Below are 15,167 nucleotides of genomic sequence, written 5' to 3'. Positions count from 1 at the left end.
TGTGCAGAAGCTTTTTACTTTGATGAGGTCCCAATAGTTCATTTTTGTTTTTGTTTCCCTTGCCTCTGAAGATGTGTTCAGTAAGAAGTTGCTGCAGCCAAGGTCAAAGAGGTTTGTGCCTTGCTTTCTCCTATAGGATTTTGTTGGTTTCTTGTCTTACATTTAGGTCTTTCATCCATTTTGAGTTTATTTTTGTGTATGGTGTAAGAAAGTGGTCCAGGTTCATTTTTCTGCATGTCGCTGTCCAGTTTTTCCAGCACCACTTGCTGAAGAGACTGTCGTTATTCCATTGGATATTCTTTCCTGCTTTGTCAAAGATTAGTTGGCCATATGTTTGTGGGTCCATTTCTGGGTTCTGTATTCTGTTCCATTGATCTGAGTGTTTGTTTTTGTGCCAACCATTCTCATTTTTGAGCCTTTGTACAAAATCTTTTTTTTTTCTCTCTGAAAGCTTTCATGATTTTCTCTTCGTCCCAAGTATTTTGAAACTTCATGATCATGAGTGTCGATGTGGATCTATTTTTATTCCTTGTACTATTGACTGAACTTTCTTCCCCAGTTTTTTTTTCTAGAAGGCTTATGGGAATAATATTGTATCTTCAAAAATGTTTGTTACCTTTATACGGAAGGACGATTTGGCTGGGTAAAAAGTTACTGGATTTCTTTTTTCTTTCTTTTTTCATTGTGGTAAAAAAAAAAATGCCTAACGCTAAATTTACCATTTTTAAGCACACAGTTCAGCATCAAGTATATTCACATTGTTGTGCAACAGATCTGAGAACTTTTTTTTTAATTTTTAAAAAATGTTTATTTATTTTTGAGAGGGAGAGAGAGACAGAGTGTAAGCAGGGGAGGGGCAGAGAGAAAGGGAGACACAGAATCAGAAGCAGGTTCCAGGCTCTGAGCTGTTAGCACAAAGCCAGACACGGGGCTCGAACACATGAACCGCAAGATGATGACCTGAGCTGAAGTCAGCTGCTTAACTGACTGAGCTACCCAGGCAGCCCCAGACCTAAGAACTTTTAATCTTGCAAACTTGGAATTCTGTGTTCACTAAACACTATTTTCCCTCATTCCTCCTCCAGCCCTTGGCAACCACCTTTCTATTTTCTGTTTCTGTGATTTTGATTATTTTAGATACTTCTTTTTTTTCTTAAGGCTTATTTACTTTTGAGAGAGAGAGAGAGAGAGAGAGAGAGAGAGAGAGAGAACAGGGGAGGGGCAAAGAGAAAGGGAGACACAGAATCCAAAGCAGGCTCCAGGCTTTGAGCTGTCAGCACAGAGCCTGATGTGGGGCTTGAACCCATGAACTGTGAGATCATGACCTGAGCCAAAGTCTGACGCTCAACCATCTAAGCCATCCACATGCCCCAACTCTTTTAGATACTTCTTATAGTGGAATCATGGAGTATTTGTCTTTTTGTGACTAGCTTATCTCACTTGGCATGATGTCCTTGAGGTCCATCCATACTGTACCACATAACAGGATTTCCTTCCATTTTAAGGATATTCCTTTGTATGTATACATCACATTTTGTTTGTTTATTCATATGTTAATGGGCACTTGGATTGCTTTCACCTATGGCTATTGTGAATAATGCTGCAATGAACATAGGAGTACACATATGTCTTTACGATCCTTCTTTGAATTTCTTTGGATGTATACTCAGAAGTGGGATTGCTGGGTCATATGGTATATACATTTTTACTTTTTTGAGGAATCTCCCTATTATTTTCCCCAGTGGCTATACCAGTTTACAATCCCACCAGCAGTGTATAACAGTTCCAGTTCCTCTAACACTTGATGTTTTCTGTTCTTTTGGTAGTGGCCATACTAATAGGTAGGTTGCTCTTTTCTTGAGATCTTTTAGTTGTTCAGCTCTCTATAGGATTTGAATTTGTCCTGAACTTTCTCCTTAGAAGTGAACTCATCTTTATTTTCAAAGCTCAAAAACCTTTACTAGTATATGTCCTGGAGCTGATTTTTCTTTGTCATTATATCCTGGTACCTGGTGTGCTTTCAATCTATAGATGCAAGGTTTCTTTAATATCTGGAAAGTTGTCTTGAATTATATCTTTAAATAATCTTCCTGGGTTTTATTTCCAGTTATCTTCTTTGGGTGCCCACGTATTTTTGTCCATCTTCCCTGTCTATCCTTTTCTTCCTAATCCTCATTTAAAAAATTTCTCTGTCATTCAGCTCGCCCTCTCCTCCTGTCTTCAGTGATCTTTACTATGTTTATAGCAGTGATTGTTTTTCTGTTGTTTCCAATTCTGCTTTCATTCCTGGTCCATGTTATCTCTTCCATTTCTTTTTTGAGCTTTGCCAACTCAATTCTCATCCCTTTCACTTGTCTCAGCATCTAATTTCTGAGCTCTTGCTTCTGATCTACTCTTCAGTACATTTTTGGAAACTATGGTGAAATACTTGGCCACAACTTCCACTGTTCTCTGACAGTTTTGTTGGTTTGTTTGTTTTTCCTGGTATTAGTCACTTGCTCCTTTCCTCCTGTTGGATTTCAGTATCTTTGTATTTAGACCTGTGCTGGTTTGGGGATTACTCTTCTTTGAATGGGGTGAGCTTTCTTGGGTCAGAAGGAAGTTCATATGGGTCAATGCCATGTCACAGGCTAGCAGAAACTTATGAGATTTTAGTCTTTGCTTCTCCTCACCCAACGGGTTTCGGTCCTATAGGGCTATTCACAGGGCAAAGACTCTTTTTCCACCTCACGGTGGGACTGTTTTCCTGCAAATATGGCTTGTCTGTTTCCTAGAACCAAGGTAGGCCAGAGAATCTTCCATTGCTACCTCCCACTGCCATCCTGGCAAGAGCAAGAGAGAGTGGGAAAGGAGAGAGGGAATAAGAAGGAGAGGGAAAGAGGAGGAGGGGATATGAAGACAGCATTGGAAAAGACGGCCCCCAGGAGAGGTAAGTCTTGAGCAGGAAAGGGAACATGGAACAGGTGTTTGACCACTGTCTTCTCTCTTCTGTCCAGGGTGACCATGTGTGGCTGAACCCCCTCCCTGCCAACAAGACCAGCGTGGCTATTGGGTGCATCATCAAGGAAACAAAGCCTGGCAAGATCTTGGTTGAAGATGATGAGGGCAAGGTCAGTGTGGCCAGGCTCTTCAGGGAGGCTGGGCCCTCTCAGCCCCACCCCAACCCCACCCCTCTAGGATCCTGAGCCCCTTTCCTCTTCTGTCACTGCTCTCCAACACCAGGGGTTTCAGAGCCCAGATGGGGGGAAACCTACCCAGTAGAACAGACCACAGTGGGGTCCTGTCATGGGGGACATCATGTGTCTGTCTTGGGGAATGTTTCTATAATGAAAGAGCAAGGAGTGAGTAGGTAGATGGAAAACTAGGCCAATTAAGGGAAGTAGGAAATAGGGAAGTGAGGAAGGGGCTGTGACAGAGAGGAGAGGGTGGCAGAAAGCTGCTTTGCCAAGTAAAGGAGGGTAAGCCTGGAGACCAGGAGGAGAGAAGGAAAGGTGTTCTTTGAGGAGAGGAGGAGTGTGAGGAGGAAGAAGACGAGGCTCAGCTGGTACTGAACAGAACAGCCCAGGTGAGAGAGACGTGGAAGCTGGGGTGGCCTGCAGGGTTGCAGCTCAGCCATCTGGGGGTTGGGGGGTAGCGTCAGCCAAGTATGGTGCCATGAGGAAGGGCATGCAGGGCTAGGGGTCCAGCTCATCCCTTCAGTCCCCCTCAGGCAAACTTCTTTGCTGAGGTGATGCAGCATGGGGTATGTGGAGACTTGGCCTCCAGGGAGAAGTTTCTAGGCTATGACCTGTAAGCTGCATATTAGGGGGCCAGTAAAACATGAATGATTATATCTTCCATTTGCAAAGTGATGTTTTACAGTTTACAAAGCACTTTTACTTGCATGCATTTATTCCAGCCATCTGTGAGGCCCCCAGGTGATCCTGCCCCTGATCTCAATGACAGCCAAATCTGACTTCTGGCTGCAAGCTACTCTGACACTGGTCTGAAATTCACCATTAGCCCTGGCTTCACACTGACCCCTGGCTTCACACTGACGCTTGGCTTCACACAGACGCCTGGCTTCACACTGACGCTTGGCTTCACACTGACGCCTGGCTTCACGCTGACGCCTGGCTTCACGCTGACGCCTGGCTTCACACTGATGCTTGGCTTCACACTGACCCCTGGCTTCACACTGATGCTTGGCTTCACACTGACCCCTGGCTTCACACTGATGCTTGGCTTCACACTGACCCCTGGCTTCACACTGATGCTTGGCTTCACACTGACCCCTGGCTTCACACTGACACCTGGCTTCACACTGACACTTGGCTTCACACTGACACTTGGCTTCACACTGACGCCTGGCTTCACACTGACGCCTGGCTTCACACTGACCCCTGGCTTCACACTGACGCTTGGCTTCACACTGACGCCTGGCTTCACACTGACACCTGGCTTCACACTGACACTTGGCTTGACACTGACACTTGGCTTCACACTGACGCCTGGCTTCACACTGATGCTTGGCTTCACACTGACCCCTGGCTTCACACTGACGCCTGGCTTCACACTGACGCCTGGCTTCACACTGACACTTGGCTTCACACTGACACTTGGCTTCACACTGACCCCTGGCTTCACACTGACGCCTGGCTTCACACTGACCCCTGGCTTCACACTGACGCTTGGCTTCACACTGACCCCTGGCTTCACACTGACGCCTGGCTTCACAGTGATGCCTGGCTTCACACTGACACTTGGCTTCACACTGACCCCTGCCTTCACACTGACACTTGGCTTCACACTGACACTTGGCTTCACACTGACACCTGGCTTCACACTGACGCCTGGCTTCACACTGACGCCTGGCTTCACACTGACACCTGGCTTCACACTGACGCTTGGCTTCACACTGACGCCTGGCTTCACACTGACGCCTGGCTTCACACTGACGCTTGGCTTCACACTGACGCCTGGCTTCACACTGACCCCTGGCTTCACACTGACGCTTGGCTTCACACTGACGCCTGGCTTCACACTGACCCCTGGCTTCACACTGACGCTTGGCTTCACACTGACCCCTGGCTTCACACTGACGCCTGGCTTCACACTGACGCTTGGCTTCACACTGACCCCTGGCTTCACACTGACACTTGGCTTCACACTGACACTTGGCTTCACACTGACCCCTGGCTTCACACTGACGCTTGGCTTCACACTGACCCCTGGCTTCACACTGACGCTTGGCTTCACACTGACCCCTGGCTTCACACTGACGCTTGGCTTCACACTGACGCCTGGCTTCACACTGACCCCTGGCTTCACACTGACGCTTGGCTTCACACTGACCCCTGGCTTCACACTGATGCTTGGCTTCACACTGACGCCTGGCTTCACACTGACCCCTGGCTCTAGACACGTCCTTTCTCCAACTGCAAACTGCCCTGATCCTCCCTCAGGTTTTCCTTGACCTCAGCCAGAGACTCAGGCCACCAGGTCAGCTGATGTGCTGAGAACTTGGAGAAGAGGTGCAGTGGTTTGGCCCATGTGGAGGCCACCCCTCAGGGGAGTCTGTGCCCTTTGTTCCAGGAACACTGGATCCGAGCAGAGGACCTTGATACCCTCAGCCCCATGCACCCCAATTCAATGCAAGGTGTGGACGACATGATCCGCCTGGGGGACCTGAGCGAGGCAGACATGGTGCACAATCTCCTGATCCGTTACCAGCAGCACAAGATCTATGTGAGTCCCCGTTTCCACCCCCTGCTCAGGGGGCTTGGTCCATGTGCACTGACCTCCTGGCTGGGGAAGAAAAAAAAAACAGGCACCAGAGGTTTGGAGCCAGGCACAACTGGTTCAGTCCCCACCCACCCACCCCCACCCCCGCCCTCACTGTGTGAGGTGGGCAAGGAACTTAACGCTTTTCCTTGGCATCATAATACCTTGCAGTCTCAGAATGCTGACAGGCAGCATGCCAGCACAGTCCCTAGCACACAGTAGGTGCTCAATTAGTGCTGCCCCCCCTTCATCTGTGGCTGAGTGGAAGGCCTGCTCTGATGGCCAAGTGGACCAGAGTCCAGGGGGGTGGGCATAGTCTTATGTTCCTTCCTAGGCATTTGGCAGAGACAGGGTCACTAGGCAGCAGACCCCTGCTCTCTCGTGAAGTGAGTCCTGTGATGGTCAGGAGGGCCGTGCAGATTGATGTGGGTCCTTCTCCCAAAACCTGGCAGTGGATGGGAGGCTCACCCCAGCCCTAAGCCTCATATTCTCCTTCCAATGCGATTTTCCCAGGAGACTGAGCATTCAAAACTGGCTCCAGCCCCGCCCTGAGTGGGTGTGGCCTATGAAGTCACTGTCTGCCTGGGCTTCTCCTAGTTCAAGGTGGCTGGTTTGGCTCTGAGCAGCCCTTCAGGGATGAGTAAGCAGGGGACCCTGAAAAGAGGGGAGGGCTGGTCAGGAGAGTGAGGAGGCTCTGTGGTGGAAGGGGGCAATAGAATACACTGAGTGCACACTGGCTGAATGTGATTCAGAGATCCTGGGACTGATAACGCCAACAAGCTAAAGTGAATTACAGTTTATCCTTTCCAAAGAGCTTATGCTTGCATTCTTTTATCTGGCTGTCATAGTCCTTGGAGTCAGAGACATTCAACTCTCCATTCCTAAAATGAAAATTTGGATGTGGATAATCATGTGACTTGATGAGGTGGCTCTCCCTGTCCCATTCCCAGGACTAGTGGGGGCTCCAGATAACCAGGTGGTCCTGAACGGGGTCCTAGGAGGGATCAGTGGAGGCTACGCTTGTTGACCAGCCTCATGTGGTCAGGTGAGAGGCAGGTGAAGACTCACTTCATAAATTCAGCCCACTTTTATTGAGCCTTCTGAACACGAGACAGAATGCTAAACATTTAACAAAGACCTCATCTAATCTTCCTGTGAATGTACTCACCCCCAGCTTTTGTTTGTGGTGAACATCCCCATCTTTCCAGCTGAATGTCTTATCTCCCTGGCCCAGAATCAGACCCCTCTTCCCCGCCAGACTCAGCTAGTCCTGGTAGCCCTCAGCAGGCCACACTCAAGGTCAAGGTCAGGGCCAGGCAGACCTGGCCTTCAGAGCAGAGAGCACTAACCACCTGTTCCCTTCCCCAGACATACACAGGCTCCATCCTGGTGGCCGTGAACCCGTTCCAGGTGCTGCCCCTCTACACCCTGGAGCAGGTGCAGCTGTATTACAACCACCACATGGGTGAGCTACCACCGCACGTCTTTGCCATCGCCAACAACTGCTATTTCAACATGAAGAGGAATAAGAGGGACCAGTGCTGCGTTATCAGGTGGGGGGGTCAGGCTCCCCATGTCCCTGGGGAATCACATGGGCCAGGCACTAGTTTCTAGTAAAGCAGGGAGCATCCCCTCTCCCTAAACCTCTCCAAATCAGCCTGCCTACAAGGCCTGTTTGATTTAGGGGCTCCCATTCAGCTGCACACAGCCTCCTCAAGGGCACACATCTCACCTATACCTGCTCTCTACTGCCCCTCCACCCTGACAGGTCCCTCCAGGGCTTCCTTCCTTCAGAATCAGCTCTTCCACTGCATCAGTAGGGCCTGCACTGCCCCAGCCTTCGTGAATATTTCCTCAGACAAGGAAGGAGAAATGGGGATGGGCACTTTTAGAAATGGGACCCAGGATGGCTTCTTGGGAACACAGGGGTCAAATAGGTGATGTCTCACACACACACACACACACACAAAATCTCTGGGCAGGCCTCAGGTGAGGACAGGGGTAGCAGCAGCTCCAGTGGGCAGCTTTCAGGTTTCTGGGGCCCAGGAGGGACATGTCCTCCTCCAATCCAGGTCCTGACCCTGCTTCAGAGGCCCTCTGCCTGGCCTGGCCTCCCTGCTTCCTGCACAGGCCCTCCTGAGGGAAGGCAGGGAGAGAGGGAAAGGAAGGGGGAGGGGGAATTTGGCTCAGGGCACATTGCTTGGAGCTACAGTAGAGCCATTCATTCATTCATTCATTCGAGGGTCCACTGTGCTCTGGTTGCACACCTGTTCTGTACTAACATGGGGAGACAGCAGCAAATGAAAGGGACTAAAATCCCTACCTTATGGAGCTTACATTCTAGAAGGGGAGACAGACAATAAATAAGCCAATTTGGGGGGGGGGCAGCAGGTAATGAGAGCTTTGAAGAAAAGCATTGTAGGGAAAGAGGAAAGACAGTGATGGGCTGTTGTTCTAGAGGGAGGGCAGACCAGGCATGGCCTCTCTGAGGATGGATGTTGGAACAGAGACCAGAGCAAGAGATTATCACATTTGCTGTTCTCAGCAGCACTTTGAAGTTGATCTTCTTATTCCTGTTTTACTGTTGGGTGGGAAACCTCCCACCAGAGAGGCTGAGATCCTTTCCCAGAGACACACAGCTGCTAAGTAGGGAATTCTAACCCAGGACACTGGAAAAGAAAACAGGGAGGTATCCTGGGGTGATTTCCACGTTTCCAGAAGTGAATGGAATTATGTGCCAATGAGGGCTGTTACTTTGTCTCCCTCTGGGGCTCTGCCTGTCTGCTCTGTGTGCTCCCCATCTGCCCCCGCCCCCCCAGGACTAGGCAGACCGGCCTCACTGCAAGAGTCTGCCCATACTGCCCACGAGCTGGGCCCCACGCTGGCCAGGAAGCTCACCAGGCCGGCCTCCACTTCCAGGACAGCAGTGCCTCAAGAAGAGGGTAGAGTACCCCGATCTGTGGCTTTTTGTACGAACAGAACCTCACTCTGAGCCAAACTTCCTTCTCCTCTTGCCCTCCCCTTCATGAAGGCCATGAGAAAATCATCCCAGCTCTCCCCTCAGCATCCCATCTCTGCCTTGGAGGGTTGTTTGGGGAGCTGGTGTTTGTGGCGAGCAGCAGAGGTCTGCTGATCAGACTGACTCAGCAGGCAGTGATTGTGACATTTTGATCAAAACTTTTTTTTTAATTAATATTTTCAGAGGTAGCAATATTTGTCTGAGATTTGTTTCAAAATAGGACAGGGTGGGAAACAAAATTGGCCAGGAGTCAAAGCTGGGAATCGGACTGTGGGAGTTCCTCATGCAAACTGTAAAGTGCAGGAGTCTCCTGGGGAACTTGTGAAAGCCTGGATTCTGACTGAGGGGACCTGGGTGGGCCTGGGAGTCTGCACTTATGATCAGGTGACAAGAAGTGCTTTCATTAGCAAGACACAATTCAGCCCCCACTTTTTTTTTTAAGTTTTTCTTTAATGTTTATTCATTTTTGAGAGAGACAGAGAGAGCAAGCAGGGGAGGGGCGGAAAGAGAGGGAGACACAGAACTTGAAACAGGCTCCAGGCTTTGAGCTGTCAGCACAGAGCCCGATGAGGGGCTCAAACTCACGAACCACAAGATCATGACCTGAGCTGAAGTCAGACGCTTAACTGACTAAGCCATCCAGGCTCCCCAAGCCTCCATTTGTAATGTTTGACATTTTCCATAATAAAAAGTAATTGATACAAAAGTGATATTCAAGCCTCCATAACAGTAATATTAATCCTATTAACCTGAGTGTGCTATGTGCCAGATTTGAGTATATTTTTAATTTAATTCAACTCCTTAAGAAGCTTTTAAAAACAAGTTTTCATATCTCACCATTATGAAATTAATATATATTCACTATGAAAATTTTACAAAATTTCAGAAAAATATTGTTGGAAAAAATTGCTAGATACTTCTGGAAGAGACAGCTTCCCCTACCCCCTTGGTTACAATTATACTGAAGACAGTGGACATTTGTCACTTTACTGTACCTAATAGGCATTGCCCACATTTACTGAAAGCCCCATATAGACTTGGTTCTAGTGTTCTCTAACTGGAGGGACCATAACTAATCACCCCCACTTTATGGTACTTCTGATTTTCCACAATGGTTCTTTTTTAATTTTTTTTTTTTTTTAAGTAATGTCTATACCCAATGTGGGGCTTGAACCTACAACTCCAAGTCACAAGCTCCACTGACTGAGCCAGCCAGGTGCTCCGGATTTTCTGCAATTGTGATGATAAATGAATAATACTTTAGTGAACAGAGAGCTTTGTGGAGAAAGCTTTTTCTGATTTTAGGATTGCTTTCTTGGGCTCAAGGCAGGGTAATTCTGAAGGGTTTTGATACCTATGCTGCATTGGTTTTCAAAAGGACTGATGCAGTCTCCCATCTGGCCAACATAAACTCACTGCTCACGCAGAGGATATTACAACAAGACATTGTGCCATCTGGTCCCATTCATTCATCAGTAGTTACTGAGCACTGGGCCGGTGACACTGGAATGAACCAGATACAACCATGCCTGCAAGGAGCTCCCATCCAAGCAGGGCAGAAAAGACGAACTCTCCAATAACCAATACAAAGTAGACAGCTGAGACCCACAGGGCGAATGTGGTGGGATTTGTGCACAGGGGTTTGGGGGGGAGGGCATCTTTGTTCAGACCAGAAAGCAGTCCTGTGGTGGGTCTGCAGAACAGTTAGGGGTACTGAAGAAACAGCTGGTTTATTGACTGATGCCCTGTGTGCCCTCTTCACAGTGGTGAGTCTGGGGCAGGTAAGACGGAGACCACCAAGCTCATCCTGCAGTTCCTGGCCACTGTCAGCGGCCAGCATTCATGGATTGAACAGCAGGTCCTGGAGGCCAACCCCATTCTGGAAGGTAAGTGGGCACCCTCACAACTGGCCCTCCTCCCCAGGCCCTGTAGGCTAGAAGCTTCCTGCCAGGAGGTATCCATGGGGAAGGACAGTATGGGCCATACCCTTTCCATGACTCAGGTTCCCTCAGGACAGGAAAGACCAGCACGAAGTAGATGGTAGTGTGGGGGCTCCCGGGAAGCCAGAATGGGAAAGACTGATGACCTTGTAAACAAGCTTTCTTTAAGCGTGTTTTTCACGGGATTGAAACAAGTATTCCTTTTAAATAAAGACTGTGGGATGAAATCAGTTTGACAAATGCTGGGTGTGTCCGCTTGAGCCACCGGGGAAGCAGTTGCTAAGCCTGTGTCAAGACTGTCTGTAAGAGGTCTATGAGGGGTGACCCTGCAAGATGAAGGGGGAGGTGGCAGGAACAGACAGGAAATGTCACCCAACTGGGATGCCCATAGGACACTCAGGAAAGGGAAGGTGGAATTGGCAGGATGAGGTTCACACTGCACGCAGATCTGCCCAGGTCTTGGCCAGCCTAAGGTGGAGCACAGAGCAAAGTGCCTATATGAGTGCCCTGCACTGGGCACTGTGCCAGGCCTCAGCGTCCCCTCACTCATTCTCTGGTGGGGGTTGCCCAGAGATGTGGACCTCAACTCCCCAGTACCCAGCCATGGTCAGTGGGTTCTCTCCTGTTTCTTTGTAACAGAGAGATGTTTTACATACAAAGTTCATCTATAGTTTTATGAGTTTTGACAAACTCGGTCAGAATGCCCATCATAGTCCTGATATGGAATGTTCCTATCACCCCATACAGTAGGCTATTGGTAGTTAAGTTTTGCAGGAGTCAAAAGTCATACATAGATTTTAAACTGCACGGGGAGTCAGCACTTTATCTTTTCCGTAAAGTTATATAAATGAGATCAAATGGTTTGCAGCCTTTTGGGGCTGGCTACTTTTTTTTTTTTTAACTTTTATTTATATTTGAGAGACAGAGCATGAATGGGGGAGGAGCAGAGAGAGAGAGAGAGAGGGAGACACAAAATCCAACGCAGGCTCCAGGTTGTGAGCTGTCAGCACAGAGCCTGATGCGGGGCTCAAACCCACGAACTGTGAGATCATGATGTGAGCCGAAGTTGGATGCTCAACTGACTTGAGTCACCCAGGTGACTCACATCATGGCTAATGATGTAGAGCATCTTTTCATGGGCTTATTTCCTATCTGTGTATCTTCTCTGTATGTGTTCAAATCTTTTGCCCATTTTTAAATTGTTTCCTTATTAATGAATTGGGAGCTGTCTATATATTCTGGATTCAAACCCCTTATAAGATATGCGTTTTGCAGATATTTTGCCCCAGTCTGTAGTCTGTTCCTCCGTTCTGACAGTGTCTTTCAGAGGCCAGGTGTTTTAGATTTCGATGAAGTTCCATTTATCTTTGTTTCTCTCCTTGACTATGCTTTCAGTGTTGTGCTTAAGCAATCTTTGCTCAACCCAGAGATTTTCTTCTACATTTTCTTCTAGATGTGGTGCAGTTTTAGGTTTTACATTTAGATCTGTATCTATTTTGTGTTCATTTTCTCTATAGTGCAAGGTCTGAGTCGAGTTTCTGCTTTTTTCTTTTTTTTCCTTCCCTTTCGTTTCTTGTTTTCTTTCATAAGGATATCCAAGAATTTCAGGCCCACTTGCCAAGAAGACTATTCTTTTTCCATTCAGTGGCCTTTGCACCTTTGTCCAAACTCAGTTGATCATACATGTGTGAGTCTGTTTCTGGATTCTCTATTCTGTTCTATTGCTCTCTCTGACTACTCTTTCACCAATACCACACTGTCTTGATTTCTGAGCTTAGTCAGTTTTTCAATCAGGTAGCACACATCCTCCAGTGTTGTTCTTTCCAAACTTGGCCATTGTTGGTGGCCACATTTACTTTTCTATATACATTGTAGAATAAGCTTGCCAATTTCTACCAAAAAGGGCCAACATCAGGTTTTCTCGAAGAGAGATTGGCTACTGGGTTGAACCACACAAAGTAGGTTTCTGAAGCATAGTTAGTCCTTATCAGAGCCTCTGCTATCTGTCGGGATTCCTCAAGGGGGAGAGACCAAGGACTCTTTTTCCTTCTCTTGGGACTAATGATGGATGGTGGTATTTTCAAACTGCAACCCAACCCACAAATGAGTCTTGAAATCAGTCTTTTAGGACAAATTATAAATTAAAAAAATTTTTTAATGTTTATTATTTTGAGAGAGAGAGAGAAAGGAGGAGAGGAGAGGAGAGGAGAGACAGAGCACAAGCAGGGGATGGGCAGAGAGAGGGAGACACAGAATCCGAAGCAGGCTCCAGGCTCTGAGCTGTCAGCACAGAACCTGACGCGGGGCTCAAACTCACAGACCATGAGATCATGACCTGAGCCAAAGTCAGATGCTCAACCAGCTGAGCCACCCAGGCACCCTGGTCTTTGAGGACAAATTAAATAGCATAGAAGAGAAAATACCCCAGTGCACAGCTCTTGATCAGAACCAGTACTGAATATCTTCTTTTAATTACATGTACAGGTGGGGGTGTGTATTCACTGAGACTCATTGCAAAGGGTCTTTCTTATTGTGGGTCATGTCCGAGAAGCTCGCAGAAACAGCTCTATAAAAACGCACCTTCAGTCATGCTGCAGTCCAAATGCCTTCTGGTGTGACCCCCCATCTGAGCCTTGTCCCTGCCAGCTTGCCCTCCCAGCCCCTGCCCTTCAGCCTGAGCAATCTTTCCAAAATGCAAATCTGTTCCCACACTCCCTCAGAAGGTTTCCTGCCTCCCCCATCACCCACAGACTAATTCCAAACATCTTAGCCTGGCATTCAAGGCTCTATGCTACTAACTGGTTCTGTCTGTCTTCCACTGCTTTCCTCTATATTTTATGCTCCAGCCAAATTTCCCGCTCTGTGAGCACACCCCATGCTTACCGACACTTGCACCTTTACTTGCACTTTGTCTTCCCCTCAGCACACTCTTGGCTGCCACCACCCTCCAGTGCAATGCTACCCAATCCTTCAACTCTGGGCTTAAGAAGCTTTCCCAGATGATCCCACTAAAAGTAAATTTCCCCCTCTCTGCTCCCATCATGGGCATCACCCTCTGACTTTCAGCCTTCGGAAATGCCAAGACAATCCGAAATGATAACTCAAGCCGCTTCGGGAAGTATATCGACATCTACTTCAATCCTAGCGGGGTCATCGAGGGTGCATGCATTGAGCAGTTTCTCCTGGAGAAGTCCCGGGTCTGCCGGCAGGTGAGGACTCCCTCTGCTGCACTGGTCCTGGGGAACCTCCGCCCACCCCAGGGCTGGGAGTCGGGATGAAGAGGCTTTTATGTCAGGTTCCCTTCCATCACTCTCACGCCTCTCCAGGGACACCCCCCTCCCCGCCCCCGCCACGGACCTTCAGAGGTCTTAGTTTGTTGCCACTGTACTTACCCTGAGATGGGCCAAGGACCCCTAGAATTGGGTAATGATGGTCCTTTCCCAGTATTCAAGAAGAAGAAATCATAGGATTTTCTGTTTTGAATTTTCCATCAACATCATGTTCTACATTGTTTGGTGCTTACTACTTACCTCTCCTAGAATTAATTCTAAGGCCAGGCCAGTCCTGAGCTAAGGATCTGGATCCTGGCATCACTCCCTGGCTTGCGACTTAGGCAAGCTGACCTCGGGGCTGGGAGGAGCAGTGGAGATGCAGGGAAGCCCCTGGGAGCCAGGAGTTTGTGAAGAGTGGCCTTTAGCCCAGGGCTGTGGGCAAGAGCTGACCTTGGAAGCCCAAGATGGGGACATCTGCCGAACCAAACGTCCCTCAGGTCAATGCCAGAGCCACATCTGGTTGACAGACCTTGGAGCAGAAGCTGGGACAGGGCTGGAGGCAGCTGGGTGGCCTGGGGGTGGGGGATGCTTACAGGCTCTCTGGACCGCCTGCCCCACCAGGCCCCCGAGGAGCGGAACTACCACATCTTCTACTGCATGCTCCAGGGGATGAGCGCTGAGGAGAAGCAGCTGCTGAGCCTGGGGACGCCCTCCGAGTACCACTACCTGACGATGGTGAGGCCCACCCCCCTCTCTCCACCCCGCCCCTGCCCTCCCTGCCCACCTCTCCCTCCCCATGCCTGACAGCACTGCCCCACCCAGCCTCCCAAGAGCAAAAGCAAGAAGAGGAAGGAAGGCTGGTTCCTGCTACACCTGGGGTTTGCAGCCACAGAAAAGCCCTGCAGCAGGGATTGAGGGCTCCCTTTTTCCATCCTCCACTCCAGCCTTCTGTTTTTGTGACTGTCAAGGCCTTCCTCTTTCTCATGTGTTTCCTCATTTTCTGTTGAACTCCTAGTCCCTCTCCACGAACCTCAGCTCTCTCTGGTTCCAGCGGTCAGAGGCCCTGGTGGTGACAGAGAGTCGTAGCCGCACCTCTCCTTCCTCGATTTCATCCACCCATTTCCAGTCGTCCATCCTTGTAGGTGCCTGAGAACTTGAACTCCAGCAAAGCAG

At 48.8% G+C, this 15,167-nt stretch overlaps 1 protein-coding gene across 1 annotated transcript in view; it reads left to right on the top strand.

The window, feature by feature from the left end:
* MYO7B (myosin VIIB) overlaps positions 1 to 15,167 on the top strand; it is an 85,541-nt gene that overhangs the window by 17,842 nt on the left and 52,532 nt on the right. Inside the window, exons 3-8 of the mRNA XM_030327448.1 lie at positions 2,997 to 3,110; positions 5,575 to 5,727; positions 7,132 to 7,316; positions 10,547 to 10,668; positions 13,789 to 13,931; positions 14,616 to 14,729. Coding sequence (XP_030183308.1) covers positions 2,997 to 3,110; positions 5,575 to 5,727; positions 7,132 to 7,316; positions 10,547 to 10,668; positions 13,789 to 13,931; positions 14,616 to 14,729 — 831 coding nt within the window. The remainder of the gene's footprint in view (positions 1 to 2,996; positions 3,111 to 5,574; positions 5,728 to 7,131; positions 7,317 to 10,546; positions 10,669 to 13,788; positions 13,932 to 14,615; positions 14,730 to 15,167) is intronic.

The sequence above is a fragment of the Lynx canadensis genome, chromosome C1 (genome assembly GCF_007474595.2).
Source record: "Lynx canadensis isolate LIC74 chromosome C1, mLynCan4.pri.v2, whole genome shotgun sequence".
NCBI classification, from domain to species: domain Eukaryota; kingdom Metazoa; phylum Chordata; class Mammalia; order Carnivora; family Felidae; genus Lynx; species Lynx canadensis.
The sequence above is the reverse complement of the archived record's forward strand: the minus strand, read 5'-3'. Positions and strand labels throughout refer to the sequence as shown.